We start from the raw sequence: 22,188 nt of genomic DNA, 5'->3' as shown, positions 1-22,188 counted from the left end.
CCTTAGCAAAATATTATATTTTTACGGCATTTTCATAAACATTTTCATCTTATCAAAAAATATTTGTTTTAATGAAATTCTGATACTGATTACACAATGTACAGTATTTTACAATTGAAGATATTTCAAATTTCTTAAAATTTAGTTTAAAAAAAAACTGATAATTCTCTTGAGAATTATTTAATACATTACAAAATTAACTTAAATTAAATGTGCACATTTAATAAATAAGTTTCAATATTCCATTTTCTTCAAAATATGTAGCACAATATTTTACATCCAGTTATATAGATGAATCAATTGCCTCTGTATTAAAAATCTCATAATGATCATTAATAAACAAATTATATGATAAGAATATAAACATTGCTGCAATGTTTCAATGTTTATAATAATGACCTTGCTTTGGACTAGAATCTGATCATAAAAAACGGTAAAAATATCTTTGAATCGGCTTGATTTAAATATGTTATATACCGATGGACAAAAATGCATTTTTAGTAATTTTATTACATTGCATCGAAATGAAATCGGTGAGCTTCTTGTAGTTTTTCTCTACGATCTTCCCTCTTCTCTTTCCAGTGAAGTAAACCAATTATAGTACAGATAACAATGCATGTTCCTACAAGAGCCAGCAAAGTTAAAATAACTAGTCTGCTGGGAGTAACAAATAGTTTATTTACCCATTTTTTTGGATTATCAGGAGGATGTGGAATTACCACCATTTGAGAATTTGGTATTATTTGATTCCATTCGTGTTTACGAACATTATCGTTAGAAAATCCCGGAATGGTCACGTATAATTTATCAACAAAGTTTGGCGTCTCTCCTAAACCAAAAACACTATAAGGCAGCTGAAGAGAAAAATACGCAGACTGATGTAACTGAACGGCAGAACTTCTTCGTTTACTACTGTCCGAATCGGTAGTGTAATATTTAATAAATGCTCCGGGATAATTAGTTCCGTAAGGAACGTTTCCATCGACGCAGTCAACATTACACAAACCATTCAAGACCAACACTTTGATAAAATAAGCATCATAACTAACAATATTTTCTACGGCACTTATTTGCCATTTATTATTATTTTGACTTACTAAAAGAATATCCATTTTTCCATTTTGGAATATATCGTAAAATGTTGCTATCTGTACATTATTATTCGAACGATCCAAGTCAGCTAAGGTCCAATCCGCATGCAGAGTTCTACCAAATGGACACGTAGAACATTCTTTGTTTATTAAAAGAACTGCTTTTGATATATTTGTTACTTTTGATTGAACGATACCTAAAAAATCCGGATACCCATCCATGTTGAAATCCGCCATTCTCAACACGATCGGATAAGTCGATTTTTCCAACACGGTTTTACCCAGCGGCCTAAATCCCCATGTGACATTGTCTCTCTGGAAATCCGAAAACAGCGTTTCCCAATCCTCTTTCATCTCATCCCAAACCGTTATCGACGAAGAAAAACACAAGGGATCCTTGCAGACGGGCAGTATCTTTTCCAAAACTCCGTCCGAATTTATGTCGCCGAAAGTAACTTGTCCGTGAAGAACCGCATCTTTCGGATACGGAAGGGACACGTTCAACTCAAACTTTCCCCCATCATTTATCCAATACTGTATCGACTCTTCGCAGGTCACGAACAGATCGGCAACCATATCGCCATTCAGATCCACAAAGGCGCAAGAGTGGGGTACGGCAAGCTTTGACCCGTCGTGGCCAAGACGAATCTCCGTAAAATTTCTTCCAGCACCGAAAGTCCAAACAGTCTTGATTCCTCGTTCGTTCATCCCGAACAGATCCGCAATCATGTCTCCATCGTAATCGAACACGAGAGGCTGACCGATGGCGGCGAAGTGCGTATCTTCATCGCAGTCCAAGTTACTCTTATTGCCCCACAGTATGCGTACTTCGTTGGTCTCGTTCTCGCTATCGGACGCGATAGTAGTAACGAGTACATCCATTTTGCTATCTCCGTCGAAATCTGACGGCATGACGCTCGTTATAATTGTTTTGGCATCAAATCTACATTTAACCGAAGATTTCTGTAGTATCGGCTCCACGTCGCGGCCGAATAGAATATCCACAGTTCTTCTGTCATTTGATATTCTGAATATATCAGTCAATTTGTCAGAATTAAAGTCTCCAAATGCTGCTAACAACCCTGACGTGTCGGTTCCGAACACCTTAGAAGTAATATTATTCATTCCTCCAACGTAAGACCAACAAACAAACAAAATAGCAATTAGCGAATACATATTTTTAAACTGCTTACCGTTTAACTTTAATTCGCATTTAATTTACTTTCGTGAATAAAATACGTCGCACACGTCTTCGCCATTTCAACACTGCTAATTTCCGCAACCGAAACTAACAAATTATGCGCCTTCTAGCGGAATTATTTTTTAAAATAAATTAAGTTTATTAATGGCGGCTATAAAAATTATAAAATTAATATCTATTAACGGAAAATTTTTTATATGAATTTTTTTTATTTATAAAATAAAATTTTAGAAAATCGACCCCGCTTCTAATGCGCGATATTGAAATTCTTCCGTAGAGTTTTTTTTTTTTTTAACTCTTTCCGTTCCACGGACACTAAAAAGGCCTCTTTTGGCAAGCCCATTAGGGAATCGGCCAGGCCCACAATGGGGTAGGCCGAGTAATGAGGAACGAGGGTTTTTCGATCCGTCCGGATTCGATCCCGGATCCCCCAGAGCGGTAGGATGCCACCTTGACTGTTTGGCAATCCTACCGTCCGTTTAAACAAATTAAAGTGCTGAATTTATTACTGAGAAAGTATTGTCCAAGCGTATTATCATTATAAATAAACATAATAAATATTAAAAATAATTTTATCTAATATATTTTTTGAGACGCTATGAAATGTTGACACTAGCCACTGGACTTTTTCACATCCACTTTATTTAAGTGTACTTTACAGTACAGAGAATGTGATACAGTAGTCGTAAATGACTTTGTATCAGATTACCCTCGTATACAAGTTATTGAATTTGTTCTTTCACATCCAGTGCACACTGTTGAGTGTGAAAGGTTTCGGTGAGATGTCAAACTCCAATCGGAAACTGTCTTGATGTAAAAAATATCAGCAACTTTTAAACATTTTTTTTAATAGCACTCAGCAAATAAACACATAAATAAATACAACACCTTACTTTGTTGCTGAGAAGAATATCTATTTGAACACAAATGTTTTCAGCCCGATTAACAGGCCATCCTCAGGTCACAACTAAAATGAAACTGATACGTTCCTTACATGCATGGTTTAGACGACCCAAACCGTTCTTGTTACGTGCCATCGCAAACTGTCCTGTGTGTCTTGACATCACCCACATTTCTTCCCTTGTTCTTCCCCTTACTCCACTCCCTCGTTCTCCCGTTGATTTATTTTCTTAACGGTTTGGGAAGGTAGTCGTCCAAACCATGCATGCAAGGAACGTATCAGTTCCATTTTAGTTGTGATCTGAGGATGGCCTGTTAATCGGGCTGAAAACATTTGTGTTCAAATAGATATTCTTCTCAGCAACAAAGTAAGGTGTTGTATTTATTTAACTTGTTAAACATCTCCATAAATGGCCCCCAAGATGGGAATTTGATTTTCGTTGGCATTTGTTGCCGGGTGCGATTCAAAACCGAGAATTGTTCAATAATGTATGATGCTTGTGGGTTGTAATGATAGATTTATGGTTATATTGGTAGTGCATTACACTGTAATAATGTACTGTAAAGTATGTATGAGAGTAAACAAATATTCAAACAATAATGTATTGTGTGTTGTTCTGGGCAGCCTCACGGATGAGAAATGTTAGCTATGGTTTCTAAAATTTTGCTACTTTTTTAGTAAAATTAGCTAAAATGCAAAAGAAAATTTTTCCTCACCTTAAACACTGCCATTGTTTTAACTAATGCAAAACAGTATATACATACATATTTAAATTAATAACTTTGTTTGCTGATTACTTTTACACATTTCTCTGTACTAGATCCCTTGAAAATTTGTGAAAACTTATTCCATTTTCTTTTCTTGGAACTATTTGAATTATAAAAGATACTAAACAATGCACCGTCGAAAATTAAATTCAGTGTAAAATTAGACAATTCTTTTGTGCGTAAATTCAGTGTCTTTTCACTGACTGACTTTGTATCAAAATGACAGGTTTGAATCACCACTACATTTGATTTTTAATGCTATCTATTGATAAATTTCATTAAGACGGGCGAAGTATGAGCTATGGTTCTTTACGGTGGAGCAATCATTTTCAAATCCCTGTCATTGAATATTATACATATTAAAATTCTTTTCTATTTTTTCTGAGTCTAAGATTCATTTGTGTGTATACAGTAAAATCTGTGTAAGCCGAAATAGCATACCATTTTTTCCCATTTAGAAAGATTTCATTTCGCACGTGCCAAGGGTTGCCCACCCCTCTTAGGCAATTTTTTCACGATTATGATATTTAAAAACCTGTAAAAATACAACTTTTGCAGAATTAAAATTATAAAAAATCATTCAGTGCAAAATGACACTGTTAAGGCACCTGCATATTGTGGGCTTATAGATGACATATTTATAAATGCACCACTGAGAATAGTCATGATTTACATTTTTTCTAAATTATAAATACAATACTACTAAATTTTATAAAAATTATTTCTATAAAGAAATGTATTTATTATGATATTATACATTCATACTTTATCTTTTTTATGCTTCTTTTTTTTAGTCTTTTTAGTATTTGTGACACTGTCAGACATGATTTCCTCAGAGTCAACTTCTTTCTTAGGCCTTTTAGAAGGATGCTGATTCAGCTCATTAATAAAAAGTGAAGAGGGTTCTGACAAATTTAACTCATTTACGGAATTATTTTGATTGGAAGATAAATCATCCAAATGCCGGCTTCGTTTTTTATGTTTCTCGTGATTATGAAGTTCGGTTAAATCTGTGTCGTGTTTTCTCTTCCTTCTTTCTTTGGACTTTCTTTTTTCCTCTCTGTCTTCTGGGTGCCAGCATATTTCATCACTATCTGAACTAAATACATTTTGATTAGGTAAAACTGTTAAATTCTGAGTACACTTATTAAATTCCTCATTTTTTGATTTCTTCTTAGGTGAATTTTTTGTGCACTGTTCCAATGAGTTTTTGTTTTCTGTTACTGAAGATTTTAAATCCTGATTATACAATGAAAAATTAATATCTCTCTCTTCAAGAAGACTGTCATTAGAATTCTGTTTGTTTGTTGAGAAATCTTTAGTATCCTTACAAGCGTGTTCTTTTTTCTTCTTCTTCTTCTTCTTAACATTTTCATTTTTAATAAATGATGGCAATGGATCATCTGCAAATAGATGCATATATTAAAATATAATTTATTTATAATTAATTAAGTCTAAGGATGATGATAATAATATAAAAATTTAATCTAATGCCAATGCAAAAATAAAAATTAATTTTCATAGAAAGCAATGATGATAATGATATTGGAACTAGATAAATAACTATAATACACACCGATTTAAGATCGACATAGAGAAGCCAAAAGCTACGATAAATGAAACCTTTACCATATTTAAATTTGAGGCTCCTTTATAATATATATTATTTATATTTATACTTATAATCTTGATTCATAGCTAAACTATATGAACTATATAAACTATAAAAATATGAGCTAACAGAACACTTTTTTATCCAATATAGTTTTTAAATTCAATTTAACAACAAAAAGATGTTGATAAAAAACTTATAATTTACATCTCTGTACAATAAATAAACTAAAACTAGTTAGTAGTTGCATTTTATTTATTGAGATTTTTTTCATGTTATTAAAAAATATTTATAGCAAAAACAAGGCTTGCCTAGAACAATTTGAACGTAGCATTATTCTAGCGTCCAGGATACATGACACAAGAAAAGAAAAAACACTGTTAATCTCTGGTTTTGGACATTGAACGATTAAGAAGTTAGTTTAGATATGAGTAAAGTTGTTACTTTTTCACATCATCTAATCTGGAGATTTCAAAAAGAAACAAGTCATAAATTGTCATCATTTGTATTCCTCAAAGCATAGATTGTGTCTTTGCAATTTTTGTGTCCAAGGAGCAATTCTAAATAATGAAGAATATGCTGAGATTCTCACAATAAAGCATTGCTGTATTTGCAAAAACACACATAACTCACTAGTGTAAAGTAGTTTCTGTCATATCAATGTTAAACCACATACTGCCAATATTGTACAGCCAGTGTTATAATTAGAGCTGAGGACCTCATATTAGAGCTAAAATGCCACAGGCATTTCATTTCTGCAAAAGTTGTAACCTGAAGCAGGTCTTAGACATAAACTGAAAGCATTTGTTTTTCAGGACTTTCATCACTCTGCTGGGAGAATTTCAAGGTTAGAGAGTTTTTACCTATATATTATTGCCGAGTTTTGTGGAGGATCGAACTTTTTCTAAAACTCGACACAGACTTTGTGGACATGCTGTATTTTTATTTAAATGCCTGCAAGAAAGCTCTGAAAGTAAAGTATTTCACATCTGATGAGATACACAGAATCATAATACTCTCTAACTTTTGTCTAAAAATGGATTCCAGAAAACACGACACATGGATCTAGCAATGACAGAGGTATAGAGGCAGTGTTCTCCCCAAAAATATTTTTTGTTGTGTGATAAAAACTGTCAGGAAGATCCCTCATGTAAATAACTTTATTTTATCTTGAACAAGATTATTGACAATAGCTTTGGTGTCCCAGTTTGAAATTGTTATCATCATTATTTTGTCCATTTTCTTGTTTTTTTTTTAAAGAAACCCTTTTTCCCCCTTGTTGTTTACATACAATATAAATTATAAGTCACACCTTTTGTATATAGGTATATATTTCTCGTGAAGTTTATTCGTAGGGCAGCAAGAAAAATAAGTCAGATGGGGTGATCAAGTAAAAAGGGCCTTTTGAGAGGAGAGTATTTCAAGTATGATAAGTCCTCAAAAGAAAGAAAAATCTAGCATTATTCTACAGATTAAATGATTAGACTTTGTATACTGGAAAACTCTTATTTTTAAAATGTTAATTTATTAAAATCTTAAAAAAAATAACTTACTTGAACCAAACGGCAGAAATCGTTGTCTTAAATTGTCAAACTTGGCTATATCTTTATTAACATTTTTAATATTCAATTCATCTGGCAAATCCAAAGTCTCGACTACTTCCAAATAACCCCTAAAAGATACTGGCACTACAATGAGAAAAATGCATTATATAGTAAAATTAACTAAATATAGGGTGTTTCAAAAATAGCTTTATGACTAGAGAGTTAGATATTGATGAAAAGATTGAAGAAATGTAATTTTAGAACATCAAAATGTAGTCAAACACTTAAAGAGTCAATCAATGTAAAACTTGATGGTTCAATGTGACTTCCATTTGTTATGTGGCAGATGGTCGATCCATTCTTCCCACATAGTGTCTCTCTTGGGTGTCATTGAGCAATTGCAATAGTATTTTGAATTCAAAATTCAACCACATTTGTAGGCGAGGGTGGCATGTACTCTCAATTTTTAACAAATTCTCACAAGAAAAATCTAAAAGTGTTACATCTGGGGAATGAGGCGGCCATGTTATTGGTGCACTCTGACCAATCCGCAGTCCTGGGAATCGGTTAATCATACTGTAGTGGGAATTTTGGTGCAAAAGTTTATGTAAATGAAACTTGATGAGTATTACTAAATATGTGCATTTAAAAATATCGTGTAATCCTTTGAATAAATTCTCCTACAAAGTTATAAAGACAATTTTGAAACACCCTGTATTTTATAAATATAATAATCTTTCAGGTATATTTTTATATTACCTGGTTTTAATTTGTTATGTTCCTTGGATGGAAGAATTAATTGATAATTTAAAAGCTGAAAGAACAAATAAAAAACATTAACCAAATTATTAATAAATAATTCTTTAAATAATTCAAAACAATTTTAAAAAATTCACAAATAATATTAAATACAATTTACATTTTCAGGTATAATTTCTGTGGCTGATATCTCATGATTTCTTCCATCTTGTAAACTGTTTTCACCTTTAAAAACTGTTCTCTTATTCAAAGAGATACTTTTATTCTCTAATGATGAAATATCCATCTGAAATAAAATACATAATTATAATAAATAAAATTAATGATTAATTATTAACTTGATTTTTCTAATAAAACCCAAATTCGTTTTCCTTGGCATGCATTTATTTAAATTTAACATGTTCACAGCATTACGAGGCACATGTGATTCGTATGGACGTGTCTAGTTAGGGCTACAGACATAATTGCTTGTTTTTCCATGGGGCGCGCATATGTTTTGATAACATTATTCTACAAACATCATATTTGATATATTGATATTATTTTTTTATATGCAATAAAATATATTAATTTAACAGTACGAAGCATGGGTGACTCGTGCTGCCCTGTATTAAAATAGATTATGAGTCACCCATGACTCGTAACGCCCAGCAGCTGCCTAAATGTTTATCTACTGACGCCATGAACATGTTAAATTAACTGTTTCTCTATCACTTTCAAGTAACTAAGTCTATTATTAGGAGAGCCATTGCAATAGAACTACTCTATGATACCACTAGTAGCTGAACACTTATATCAGTGGTGCCCAAACTATGGCCCTCAGACCAAATCTAATCCACAAACCTACTCAACAGATCACTTATAAATGATAGAAATAAGCCTACTTTTTGTATAAATGGAAAATAAAACATAATTGCAGCCTGCCTAACTACAACGTATGCACAATTTGACCTGCCAATCACAAAGTTTGGGCATCACTAACTTACATAAAACTACTGACACTTGACCAATCAATCAACTACACTTTTCTAGTAGGAAATAGGTTAGTTAGCTGGTCAACTTTTTGTATATTTCCCTTAAGTTTACATAGAAATATAAAATATATACTACTGTATTAAAAACTATGGTTATTCATAAATTTGTTTATAGATATAAATATTTTAAATTGTAATCAGAGATATTTTGTTTTTCATTTTTAAATATTTTACTTTGTGGAGAAACTGTGGTTATTAGTATGAACTGAAATTTTAAGAAAGTCATTGCATATATCAAATAATCAAATGTTACAAACTTCTGGACTGAAATTATTTGCTTATCTTCTTTTGCACACTTTTATGCTTTCATTAATTCATCTAAAATGAGCAATTTGAAATCTCATAGTTATCACACATATTTAGTGAAATTTAGCTTTAAAATACATGGATTACATTCTTTGTAACATGCCATATTTAAAATTCAGACAAACAGATCATATTTACTAACAAAGTCTTTAGATCATCTTCAGAATTTCTTTTATATAGTTACAGGTAAGTGGCACTTAATAACATTCCCCTTAACAGCAGACCACATACATGATAGAGATCCCATGAGATTATAATGGAGCTGAAAAGTTCATACAACACATTAATGTGTAAACAAATCTAAAATGCGGCCAGTTAGTATATAAAATATATAAAATGTGTCCAGAAAGTTTATATAATAAAATACTTTCACAAAATTTGTGAACAAATACCAAATGCCATTATATATCCATTATAAATATAATTTTACAATAAATTAAACCAATTTTAAATACAAAAACATGAAATACTGTATAAAATATTCACAACTCAGAAGAAACAACAGTCTTCACATTCTGTCCTTCTTTCACAACATCAGGAAAAGAACAGTCTTTATGGATGGAGTTGACCTTTTATTTGCGGCTTCTCATCTGCTTCGTTACGTAAAAACATTTAAAGAGGTCTTCCGAATCGTGAATATTTTATATACATTTATCGCTATGATAATTTTCACGCCAAATACGTAATTTTTGAAAAGTTTATATACATTAATCGTCCTTGTCCATTTGATTAATTTTTATATTCATTGAAATATTTTTTATTAAATACTGTATCTTACTGTACCTTTTCTATGTTTAGATACATGAATACTTATGATTTTTAGAACTTGTGTATTAGTTCTCTTGTTTAAGAAGCAATATTCAACTCTAAAAACTTTTAGTTAAGAAGGTTAAAAATATGCCTGTTGGACTTTTCTGCCCTCTTCTTTAGTCCCTTTAATTTATTAACTTAAAATTAGTTACATTATAAAAAGTAAAATATGTCAATCTTTAATTAACATTACATTTGGTGTCATACATGGCAAGAATAATAGGTAAGATTTCATATTGGGTTCATAGTACCACTACAGTATTATTTCTATTTTGCCTTCTATCAAAACATTGACTTATATCAATAATAAAATTACAAAACATAAAATATACTGGTTTTTCTTATTCACTTTGGAAAATTCATATTTAAAATAGGAAGAAAACAAATTGTTCTAGATATATTATAGTTTTAAATATTTCTTCAATCTTGCTTTAATGTTATAACAAGGATCTATTTCATATGATTAAGTTTTCTCTGATCCTGGGAAAATTCCCCCTTCCCACATCCCTGTATATATTCCATGCAAAGAATTACTGATGAAACCTAAAATGAAACAAGCAATTATTTATTATGACATCATCACACTGCCAGGCTAAAATTTTTAATCACATTTTTAATTTATTTAATTTAAAATATATGCTATCAATCTCAAATTAGTAGTGTCTTGTCCCTGTACATCATACTATTCCTGACAACAACAGAGTCATGCTGGTGATCTATTTAACTCCTTTCTGGGGAAAGTATTGAATTGAAATCATGTGACTTCCGGTCTACACCAGAAGTTCGTATATAGTTAATCAGGCCTTCTGCCCCTAAGATGTCCATATCTGGTCTCGGCATTCATCCCTCTTACTCTGTTCATGAGATTATGGAAGGACAGGTAGACGACAGTGGGAATTTATAGGTCTACAATTTTTTCAAATTGCAGCCTAATTAGCATTTAATACTAAATGGCAAAGACTTTATTTTCCAAATTTTTCTTAACAAAACATACACTGTTACATTTAAAATGCATATATAATTTTAATATACAGTATACATGTCATTACATTATATTTCAAAATGAATAATCAACTATTTTAATATGCTTTGAATTGATTTTTTGAAAAAAATATAATATAATAAGCCCTGTTAAATTAACTCTATTAACTTTTCATATTCTATTAACTTATATTTCAATACATAAAACAATGGTATCATTGGTCATATTTTGTGTACATGTGCATAACATCAGAAAACACAAAATGGTTATTAAAACATTTTCAGCTTTAAAAACTCCTTTGTTTTAAACTACAGATCTAGTGTTTGTAAGTTTTCATAAAAATGAATAAATTTCCTACTTAACACCAAATATGACTTTCACTGATTATTACAAAATTCCCTGACATTTCCCAGTTTTCCTGAAAGAATCCTGTTTTCGTAATTTTTCCTATAAATGGGTAGCATTGAATAACTTTAGCTGTAAACTCTGAATCTATCTCCCAAAAAATATTAAGAAAACATTTTGCAAACATAAAACACTATGTCAGAGATTCCTACTAGCATGCCACAGTACTTGGAATGGCATGAGATTAATGAAAATAAAAGAATTGAAAGAAAGTTTTATCTTTTAGTGTCTGACAAATGGGAACTAAATTTAAGACCACTACCCAGGAAATCTGTATTCTAGAAGAGTACAGAACTTTCATATAGTGATCTTGAATTTACTTACAGTCTGTAGCAGATTCCCAATGTTTCAGCTGGAGATACGAAAGAAGATAATCACTTGTCACTTTAAAGTTTCACAGTGATTTCATTAGCGAGATTGCAACCAAAGTTTTCATCTCTAAAACATAAATGTCAAATATTGCTTACAAGATAGAGATGTTCGGTGTTCACGTTTTAGAGATGAAAACCTCGGCCACAACCTCACTATTAGCTATTTACTGTATTTACAAACAAGTTTTTCCATGGAATATTGATGTGTCATCTGAATAATTAGTGCTGTAGTTTTTTTTGTAGTGTTCTAGTTGTCATTAAGTAAAAACTTTGTTAGTAGGTCATTTCTTGTGCTCGACCAGATTGATACTCTCATTCCTGAAGATTGTGACAATCCGTATCACTACAGATAAGTCTGTTGTGAAAAAACATAAACTCCAAGACAGTGAAACTGAATTGTTGGCTTTCACTGCTAGTTTTGAGTGTTGGAGTTGTAAAGTACTATTTTTTAGTATCTTAGGAAACCGACACTAACTGCGGTCGGTAAAACTTCCGTTAACCTAACGGGTACTTTACGCGGATTCGAGGTTAGTTTGCCAGGCCTGGGCTTTTAAGCGTGCACCGAAAAATTAGTAATAATAACGAAAAATATCAAGTCAAATCAAAAAGTTCAAATATATTTAATTAGCAACTAGAATGTACTACATACAAATGTATAATCCATTCCATTCCATAGATGTAGATAATCCAAACAAAATTTATTAACGAAAATCAACAAGTCAACCCAACAATAAACTCAGCTACTTAGCTTAACTTAATATTAATTCCCCTTTAAAAATTCGACAAATCAAATACTTAGAAACTATGAACAAAATCTCTTACTAATTAAACGTCTATCCGTCACCTCACTATACGAAGAACCTATTTCCTCAATCCTTTCGATATCGTCAAATCATCAATCGAATTCCTGGAGTTTCTCCCAATTCATCAGATTCAAAAGATAACAAAGGAAACCCGATTTCATTTTTAAAGAAAAGAATAAATTTGAACACATATTTATCATATGAATTTTCATGGAACAATGACAATGATAACCTTCATCCTGTATGTATAATTTATGGAGAAACACTCAGCAATCAGGTCAGGGTATCCAGCAAATTGAAGCAACATTTTATCGTCAAGTATCCTGATGAACTGGTAAAAGTTTATCTTATTTTTCACATCTGAGAGACAAAAGAAAACAGCTTTTAGAATGGTTAAAAGACTTACCATACCTGACACTGCTCTTGAAGCTTCTTTTAAAATTGAAAAACTGATAGTAACAAACAAATGAAATCTCATACAACTGGGGAGTAAATCACTACCCAACCTGCAAAATAATATTTGAAACAATACTTGAAGAAGCTAGAGATTGGATTTCAATAAGTTATCCTGTCAAACAATATAATCTGCTGTAGGATATCTAGAGATGTCATTCAATATAAATGAATAAGTCATAGAGAAAATCACATCTAATAATTAATTTGTTGTACAAGTAGAGTACTGACACTACTGCCAAATGCTAACTCCTTGGGTTTGGCAGATTTATGAATGATAAAGATTTCATTGAGCAGTTTTTGTTTTGTAAAGAGCCTCAAACTACAACTCTAGCCAGGATATTTTCATTTTGATTATTATCTTAATGACCACAGCCTTTCATGGGAAGACTTGTGGCATATGTATTGACAGCGCAGCAACAATGATAACGAAGTATAAGAGTTCTATCACCAGAATCTTGAATGAAAATTCATCCATGATAATAACTCATTGTTTTTTTTTTACACATAGAACACTAGTTGCAAAAACTTTCAGTATAAAGTTGACTGAAATTTTGAATCAAATTGTCAAAATCGTAAATTTCATCAAATCCTGGCTTTCAAATTGTAAGCTTTTTGAAAAAATGTCAGGACAGCATGCAGCTCAATCTTACTAATATTGCACACAAATGAAAAATGATTATCTTGAGATCAGGGCCGTGTTCAGTAAGGCCACATTTCTTAATGCAGCGAGAGTGTAGTGAAATGACGTCATGAGCAGTGTTGGCCAATTAGAAACCAGTTTCAGTGTGTTCGCTGTAAAGCGCTGCATAAAGAAACGCGGCCTAACGCAGAACATCTAAGAATTCTAAGTGGCTTAGTGGGCAGAGCTAAGAATGTTCTAAGCATCATCGAACGATTATTCTTAGTTAGACAACCGAGCAAAATGGTGGACGAGATTGAAATTATGTTTGCAACAATTGTCGCAAACGAACTGGTTGAAAAGGATAAAGTAACTAATACAATGATTCAAATGAAAGATGCATCAGATCGTGATAAAATTAATTAATGAAGCAATTATTAATTGTAATCAACAAAATGGACCGTTGCCTTCTGTTAAAATGTATTTGGAATCTGTTATACCGACGTATGATAATTTTACATTTTGAAGTAATTTTAGAATGAGTTAATGATTTGAATGAGAGAATAAGATTGTAATTGTTATAATAAAACATGTTTAGTCCAACACGAGCAGCCATCTTGCAAATCGTATGATGAGACAAAAGCAATGACGTCGCTAGTAGAAGTTAGCACAGATAAAAGAAGCTGACTGAACTAGCTAAAATTCTAGCGGTGGGAGGAGTTAATCAGTAGCTAGAAACGAGTTCAACATCGCAGCTTAACTAGACTTAACAAGAATTCTGCATTACTGAACACAGCCCAGGTGTTAAACCAAATTCTCAAACTCAAAGAACCAAACGATTTTTAAAGAACAACAGGACACATTTTATGAGCTGCTGAAAAATGATTCTTAGTGTTTGGAACTTTTGTATCTGTCAGCAACATTTTAATTTTTGGTTTAAAAGGAATTGCTGTATACCGATGGGAAATTGCAGAAACATATTAGAGTGGCACGAATTATGGCAGAGTGCCTGATATTTTTAGTTTCTTACTACAAAATGCAAAAATATTTGCAAGGTGTGAGTGGCACATGCATCTCATGCCTTATACTTCAAGCACTTGCCCAGTTGCCAATGCATTGCTAATACCCCATTCGTACTGAGTATTTCAATCTAGATTGTGACCAAGGCTGGCGACTATGTCTTGGTGAGACCTCCCTCGACCGTTTCAATCTCACTGAAACGAGGTTCAATCACAATTGACTCCAGAGAGTTCTTGAAACTAGATCCAGTCATAAGAGAGATCCCACAATCCCATGCGTGTGAGAAAATACAAAATGGCGGCGGAACACGCATCGGGCTATGGACAGAAAAATAAAAAAGATACTGTATTTGGAGAAACGATGACATCTGTTTATTATTAGATAAATGTCAAGAAAAAGTACTGTATTTATTTCTAACCAAAACTTCCATTTTGTTTGTTGGTGTTCATGACTTACCGCGTAGTTATGTCAGTTTTATCATTGCGTGTAATAGCCAGGTTGTTCTCAAGCAGACTGCCTGTGCAAACAGCACGACGTTTGACTGGCGACAGTCACAATCCAGATTGCAGGTAAATCGAGATCAAAGTGAGTCGTGGATTGTGTGCAAACGTAGTATAAGGCTCTATTGGGAAATATTTTAAAAACTATTCGGTTTTTACCTCAAAAGGTGTTTGAATTAACCAGAGTTCGTTATCTTCATTTTTGACATCTTCTTCACATAATTCTTCTTCAATTTCAAAATTGATCTCTTCAAAATCTTCAGGGCATTTAAATTTCCTAGAGGAGAAAACATCAAATTTATAAACATGAAAATTTAAAATCAAAATAAAAAGTGATATCATTTAACCTTAAACACAGCATATTTAGAAACTAAAAGACCGTGTAACTCAGCATAATATTTTTTTAAATTATTAATTGAAGCAAATTAAGCCACGAAATTCAAAGAAACTCACCCGGTATATACAGTTGACTGAGACATTTACAACACAATAACTATTTTGGTTATTGTATATTAAATATAATTTTAATTTTAATATACACGTGCTCGAAACATTCTAACGTATAATTGGCTATTCTGATCTATTGCTACCGATCTTTAGACCACGTGGTTATGTAGTTAAGACGTTGCCAGTTTAACACACTGTAAACATAAAATAGTTAAATTGTAAATTATTTTGTGGTTAAATTTAGATTCAATAAAATCGAAATTTAGGTAATATGATTTAATAAAATAAAATCCATTTATTTATTATAGATCAATTATATTTTAAAAAATTTTTTCGTCATACGGACACCCTCTGGGTTTGATTTTCTTTGTAAACTGCAACACGTGGATAATTCCCGGGAGGACTTTTTAAGAGAAAGTGATCTCTATTTGGGTGTTAAAAACGTGAATAAAACCCGAAAAACTCCATGTGGTCAGCCCGTTGGCGAGGCGCGAACCGCGCGACCAACTACCAGTGTTCAGTGGTTTTATCAACTCGACCACTTTTTTTTTTTATTTTTTAACTCTTTCCGCCCTGTGGGCACTAAGAGGGCCTCTTATAGACGGCCCATTATGGGTTCGGCCAGGCCACAATGGGGCGACCGGGTGGTGAGAGACGGGGCCCGACATATCCGAACGGACCACCCCCCGAAAAATTCCTGGGGATTATTCGACCCGTTTGGATTCGATCCCGGGTCCCCCAGAGCAGCAGGCTGCCACCTTGACCGCTCGGCCATCCGGCCGTCTGCTTGACCACTGGAGGACCCCATCTGCTCACTAAGAGGACCTTTTTATTACATCGCTCTCTCTTTTTTTCCTTCTAGAAGAAGCGTGTGATTGCATTATTTAAAGTAGACATAAAATGGCCCGGCGAACTAGTAGGGATTTTATCTCCTGGGACTAAATCATAATATGATGTTAGCTATCTTAACGATACATTCATCCTAACTAAAAGTGGCATCGAAAACGATTATGAATAAATTTTACAAGTATACAATGATCCTCATAGTTATAATATGCTAATTTCATAGATACGTATATTTGAGATCACAATAAATACACGTAAGCCATTTTTATATCGGATATACAGTATATACGAGTAATGCAATTAAGTGCTTCCGCAGAAAAGAGAAAGCTAGAGGAAGGGACATCAAAATCACGTAACAAGTTATCGTGATGATTCACTCCTATTTCTAAGCGAATATTTCTTATCAAACTCATCGTGAATTCATCCAGATTTATAGTGAGGCGGCTGAGTGGTAAAAAATGATGCCCGATATTTCAAGATAAGGATTTTTCCTGAAAAAATTCCTATTATTCGACCCATTGACGGCCGGATGGCCGAGCGGTAAAGGTGGCAGCCTACCGCTCTGGGGGACCCGGGATCGAATCCGAACGGGTCGAATAATCCCCAGGAATTTTTCGGGGGTGGTCCGTTCGGATATGTCGGGCCCCGTCCCTCACCACCCGGTCGCCCCATTGTGGGCCTGGCCGAACCCATAATGGGCCTACTAAAAGAGGCCCTCTTAGTGCCCACAGGGCGAAAAGAGTTAAAAAATAAAAAATAAAAATAAAAAAATTATTCGACCCGTCCGGATTTGATCCCGGAGACTCAGAGCAGTAAACTGACAACAACAGCTTTGGCCATCTGCCATCGAGTTTTAAGGATTAGAAAATATAATCCGCATGTTCAAATTCAAAAACAGCTGGCTCATAAGCTAAGAATGCAGCGCATAAATTTGATGCTTACAATTATAATATATTACCATGAATAATTTATTTATTTGAATCACCGTGCTACATCACAAGAAACATACTGTATAATGATAGGAAAAAATATAGAACTCTTCGTGGCCAAGTAAACTGTTATTCTATAGGAAAATTAAATATATTAAAAGAATTTCGAATGTTTACAGCTGACTCTCCCAATGCTCGAGCCAAACCTACGCCGTGAAGTGATTGAAGCGCTCAAAGTGACAGAAATATTTATTACGCTAGTATCGTAGCATTAGAGCTATTAGCAGCGCAAGGACCAGTATATCTATCGACTCTGCTAATAATAAATTTTGAAGTATAGTAAAAAGTTCTTAATTCAAAAATGTAAAGTACTGTAATTTAAAAGAAATGCGTCTTTATCGATTTAAATCAAAAATGATTATCAGTTTTTTCAAGAAACGGCAACGGCGCGCTGTGCCGTTTCTTGATAAAAAGACGCAAGGCGCATGCGCAACGTGGCAAGCCCCCATAAATATCAAACTCTCTGTCAGATATTTCGCATGAAATTCGTTCTCGCTAGCGAGATTTCTCGTTTCTCGCTTTTTTCGCGGTTTTCTTTTGCGTGAACTGTATTCTGCGACTTATACATACGCGAATCCAGTAGCGAGCGATATGGTTCTCTGCCAGTTCACAATTGGTATGGAAAAGGTCTTAATGCACGCGGGGCGGAAAAAGTAAATAAAAGAAAAATCGTAAAAGTTCGTGCACGTACTTGTTACGTCACGATAATTTCATCGGCCGCAACAATAATTAACATATATTGTTTTGTAAGAGAAGAAAAAATGTTAGCATTGTTCTAACATTCAATAAAAAGTCATAGAGAGAAGAGACGAGAGAATTTCGGCAAGTTATCGAAATTTTTTTAGCAATTCTAAACAAATTATATTGATCGATAATTTTACGACTTTTTCGACGATTGTACGGACCAGTGGCGCGTTATCCTACGGGTAAAAAGGGCAGTTTCCTCGGGTCTCTACCAACAGAGAGCTCCAAGACAATCTTATATAAGAAAATGTTTGCACAAAAGACAAATGTTTGAAGTCAACACTATACGTGGAGCCTCCTAATTCAAGTTTGTTTGCAGTTACCATAAAACCATAACGCGCTACTGGTACAGGCCCAATACGATCCACTCATTTTAAACTGTTGTTTTAAACACACTTTATTTAAGAAATGCTTTCTTTATTTAAAAATATCCATATTATATTCATTGAAATTTTATTCATTTTGATTCGTATCACCTGTAATTTTTTCTGAAATATTTTTGAAACACATCGAAATTAAAAGTCGTTATAATTTATCTTCAGTTTTTACATGAATTGGCTTTTCTTCTTTTGATTCAACGTCCGTCGGACTTTAACAGGATACTTTTCTGTGGTCACAACGAGGGTAACGCCTCGCCCATTTTAAATGAGATTCACTTATTAATTTCGTTTCATGGCGGATTTTTGTGATAGATGATTTTTATAATATAATGCTATTAAATATATCTCCTATATCTCAAACTGCACTTACTGTCATACATCAAAAATGTGTTTTGGAGCATATAATGCTATTAAATTAGGGTAAAGTTAGCTTATAATAATTTCATCTTATACACTATGTACTGTACTGTACATCTTAAAAATATATATGTGTAACATTGTCGCACTTTTACGAATTTTAGTCAATCTATCGTATGAATTCGGCATTCGTTATGAGATATTCGAAATTTTAAAAATTGAAGTTTCGAACATTATCATTATCGTTCTAACATTCCAGTTTGGAATTCTGATTCGTTAAAGAAAACCTGAGGCAGGCCTTGGTGAATGCCGAAAATGTTCGGAATTTGTCGTTAAAGTTCTGTTACTGGTTATTAAAGGTTTTGTTTTTATTTGATTACTCCCGTAATTTGAGAAGGAGTTAGTTATAATTCAACTGAAGTTACAGATTTGTCAACTCGATTGGTTTTCGTATTTTAAGATCCAATTCGAATTCCTTTAGGAAAAGTTCCTAAATCTGAAACTCCTGATGAAAAACATCGTAAAAAATCAACTATTATACAACTTCCCGATCAAGACTTTTCTATGAAATTCTGTAAATTTTTAGAGGAAGAGTATCAACAGCTTTATATAGACTTTGTTAACAAAAATGATACAACAGCAACGGATATCGCTTACGTCAAAAATGCTGTGGAACGTACTTCGGTAGGGATGCAAAGAAGAATATTTAAATTTTACTTCAATTAAAACGATTTTTTTATATTCGGGAATGGTACGGTTGTGGAGGGACCGTTAGGTACTTGGAGATTTAGCAGTAGTCAATTCGAAATTAGAAGAGAATCCATTCCATCGGAATTGTTTCCTGTGTTCGGTATGTGGTGAATTATTGGTGGATTTGATTTGTTGTACTCTAGAGAGAAGAATTTACTGCCAACGTCATTACGCAGAACAACTCGATGCGCGGCCCGCGACGAGATGACAGATTTTAGATTATTTTTTTTAAAAATTTACAAATAAAAAAATTAATATCGTACTCTTGGATTTTCAGCTGATTTTTAGGGAATACATCAAATCAATGTCAAAAGACTGGCACCCAAATCATTTTTGCCATTGGAAATGAGACGAATCTCTAAATAGTCAGAAACATGTAAGAGAGGATCGTCCATTCTTCACCCGCTGTTATGCGAGCAAACGTTGTGTAGTTTGCGGCTGCTTCGTTCCCGAGTAGCTTATCTAGCAAAAATGGCCCATAGCATCATGGAAAAAAAGGTGGGACTTGGGAGCGCGACCGAGCGTACGCTAGCTCTCGTTTCCTGTAGTTTGCGGCGGCTCTTACGAAGTGCGTTGCAATATTTGCCACGAATGTGGAAGAGCAATAGCAATACGTTCCAACGTAAGATATTAATAAATAAAAATTAAAATACTTATGAAATTTTAAAAAATTCTTTTTAGAATCTCTGCTACGAAGATAAACATTGTCACGAAGAATGCTTTGTATGCAATAAATGCGGCATTCCGTTGATAGAAAGATTTTTCGCCTGGAAAAATATCCAAATCTACTGCGAAGCTTGTTACAACGCAGCTTTCGTTTCCAGATGCGACAAATGTGGCCAAATATTTCGAGCAAGTAAAGGAACATTTCGATATTCTCGTAATTTAAAATCGGCGTAAAAATATATTTAAATTTAATTTTTGAGTACAGAAATGTTAACGTACCGAGACAAGCAATGGGACAAAGCCTGCGCTAATTTCGTTGGCAACCAAGGCTTCGTTCAAATAGGTAACGACATACATTGCAGCATCTGTTATCAACAAAAGCTTAGTTCACCTTGCTTCGAGTGCCATAAAATTGTTACCACCGACGACGTTATTTATAGCAACAAGGACGATAAACTGTATTGTGTCGAATGCTTCTGAAATTTGTTTGCAAAAAGATGCAGCGGCTGCAACAGACCAGTTATCGGTTAGCTTTATTCAATTTTTCTGTACTTACAACAGAATTAAATGTATTTACTCCGTTTTGTTTATATTTATAGGCATTAGTGGAAGGCGCTATACATCTTTCGAAGGCCGAAATTGGCATAACGAGTGCTCCTTGTGTGCCGTGTGTAAAGCATCGCTAGTGGAAAAAAATATTTTTACAGACGGAACGGATGTGTCGTGTCCGGGATACATAAAACCGAAAATAATGATGTAATACGTTATTCATTAAATACTCATAACAAAATCGAAATGAATTATTTCGATAGAACTAAAATAATAATAATAATAATAATAATAATAATAATAATAATAATAATAACTCTCCCGTGGTCACCACCTGGTCGTGGTGGGAGAGCCCAGTAATTTTACTGATCCATAGGGCAATGCAGGCTGGAGCATAAGCTCCTGGTAGGGACACCCATGCCAGTAAGGTCTATGGGGAGAAATGAAGCTAAGAGTGACCACACCCACATTCTGTGGAGATATTTATTATGGTAATAACTAGATCAAAGTGTGATACCGGCTCGGACGTCGCCCGGGTTAACAAGGTCCGCGTTCGTGGGTTAGGCAGAGGCTCACGTTCGAAAAATAGGCCACAGTCTCCCTTGGTTACCGGTGGCGAAAGCAGCACCGGCCCAAGCATGGCTACTGCAATGCCCTCAACAGATGTGAGGAACAAACCCAGCCTTGGTGTTTCTGTGGCAATGCATCCACAGACCACAAAGACTGGAAAACCACGCCAACGGATGAAATGGACAGTAGAAATGAACAAGTTTATCATCCGTAGTTACTACACCATCACAAAACTCGAAACAAACATGACAGCATACAGACAACAACTACACCATAGATTCACACAACAGTATCCTCACCTCACTGTCACTGAACAAAGGGTTGTTGATCAAAAAAGAACAATTATACACAACAACCTTATTCCACAAACAACACTTGAACTTATCAAACAACAGGTTGCTGATCAAATACATCAACAGACAGAAACATCTAACATTAATGAAGATCATGTAACCTGTCAGGATAATCCAGCAACAAGCATTGATAATAACACACATACAACAATTACCACTAATGATACTACAGACACTTTCCTCATCCATCACTGATAACATAGACATGGATTTAGTTAATACACTCTCACATATATTTCAGGAAACACTCACTAAATATACAGGCACAGATCCCACACAACGACCACGAATACCAAAAATCAACACGTCAAAGGAAGTAGGAAAAACACTAAATTACGTAAACACTCACTTACTAC

At 33.7% G+C, this 22,188-nt stretch overlaps 2 protein-coding genes and 1 long non-coding RNA gene across 4 annotated transcripts; 1 reads left to right on the top strand and 2 right to left on the bottom strand.

Annotated features, from left to right (window-relative positions):
• Nucleotides 1-41: 41 nt before the first annotated feature.
• LOC136975764 (T-cell immunomodulatory protein) lies at nt 42-2,374 on the bottom strand. Its single transcript, XM_067270856.1, has one exon. It carries the CDS (start codon nt 2,265-2,267, stop codon nt 510-512), a length of 1,758 nt encoding a protein of 585 aa, XP_067126957.1. The 5' UTR covers nt 2,268-2,374; the 3' UTR covers nt 42-509.
• A 2,293-nt stretch (nt 2,375-4,667) lies between these two features.
• Nucleotides 4,668-15,769, bottom strand: LOC136975823 (uncharacterized). 2 transcript variants are annotated; one of them, XM_067270969.1, is made up of 6 exons: nt 15,635-15,769; nt 15,341-15,458; nt 8,036-8,161; nt 7,876-7,930; nt 7,126-7,260; nt 4,668-5,363 (listed from the first exon to the last, which is right to left on the bottom strand). In XM_067270969.1, exons 1-6 carry the CDS (start codon nt 15,658-15,660, stop codon nt 4,720-4,722), a joined length of 1,104 nt encoding a protein of 367 aa, XP_067127070.1. In that variant the 5' UTR covers nt 15,661-15,769; the 3' UTR covers nt 4,668-4,719. The 2 variants fall into 2 exon arrangements, with proteins under 2 accessions (XP_067127070.1, XP_067127071.1); XM_067270970.1 differs by lacking the exons at nt 15,341-15,458; nt 15,635-15,769 and adding an exon at nt 8,290-8,347.
• A 4,490-nt stretch (nt 15,770-20,259) lies between these two features.
• On the top strand, nt 20,260-21,196 carry LOC136975822 (uncharacterized). The gene is made up of 3 exons (XR_010880830.1): nt 20,260-20,316; nt 20,376-20,886; nt 20,960-21,196. It is a non-coding gene; the product is annotated as an uncharacterized lncRNA (long non-coding RNA).
• The last annotated feature ends 992 nt before the right edge of the window (nt 21,197-22,188 follow it).

This window comes from Centruroides vittatus, unplaced genomic scaffold (genome assembly GCF_030686945.1).
Source record: "Centruroides vittatus isolate TY-2023 unplaced genomic scaffold, ASM3068694v2 contig_388, whole genome shotgun sequence".
NCBI classification, from domain to species: Eukaryota; Metazoa; Arthropoda; class Arachnida; order Scorpiones; family Buthidae; genus Centruroides; species Centruroides vittatus.
The sequence above is the reverse complement of the archived record's forward strand: the minus strand, read 5'-3'. Positions and strand labels throughout refer to the sequence as shown.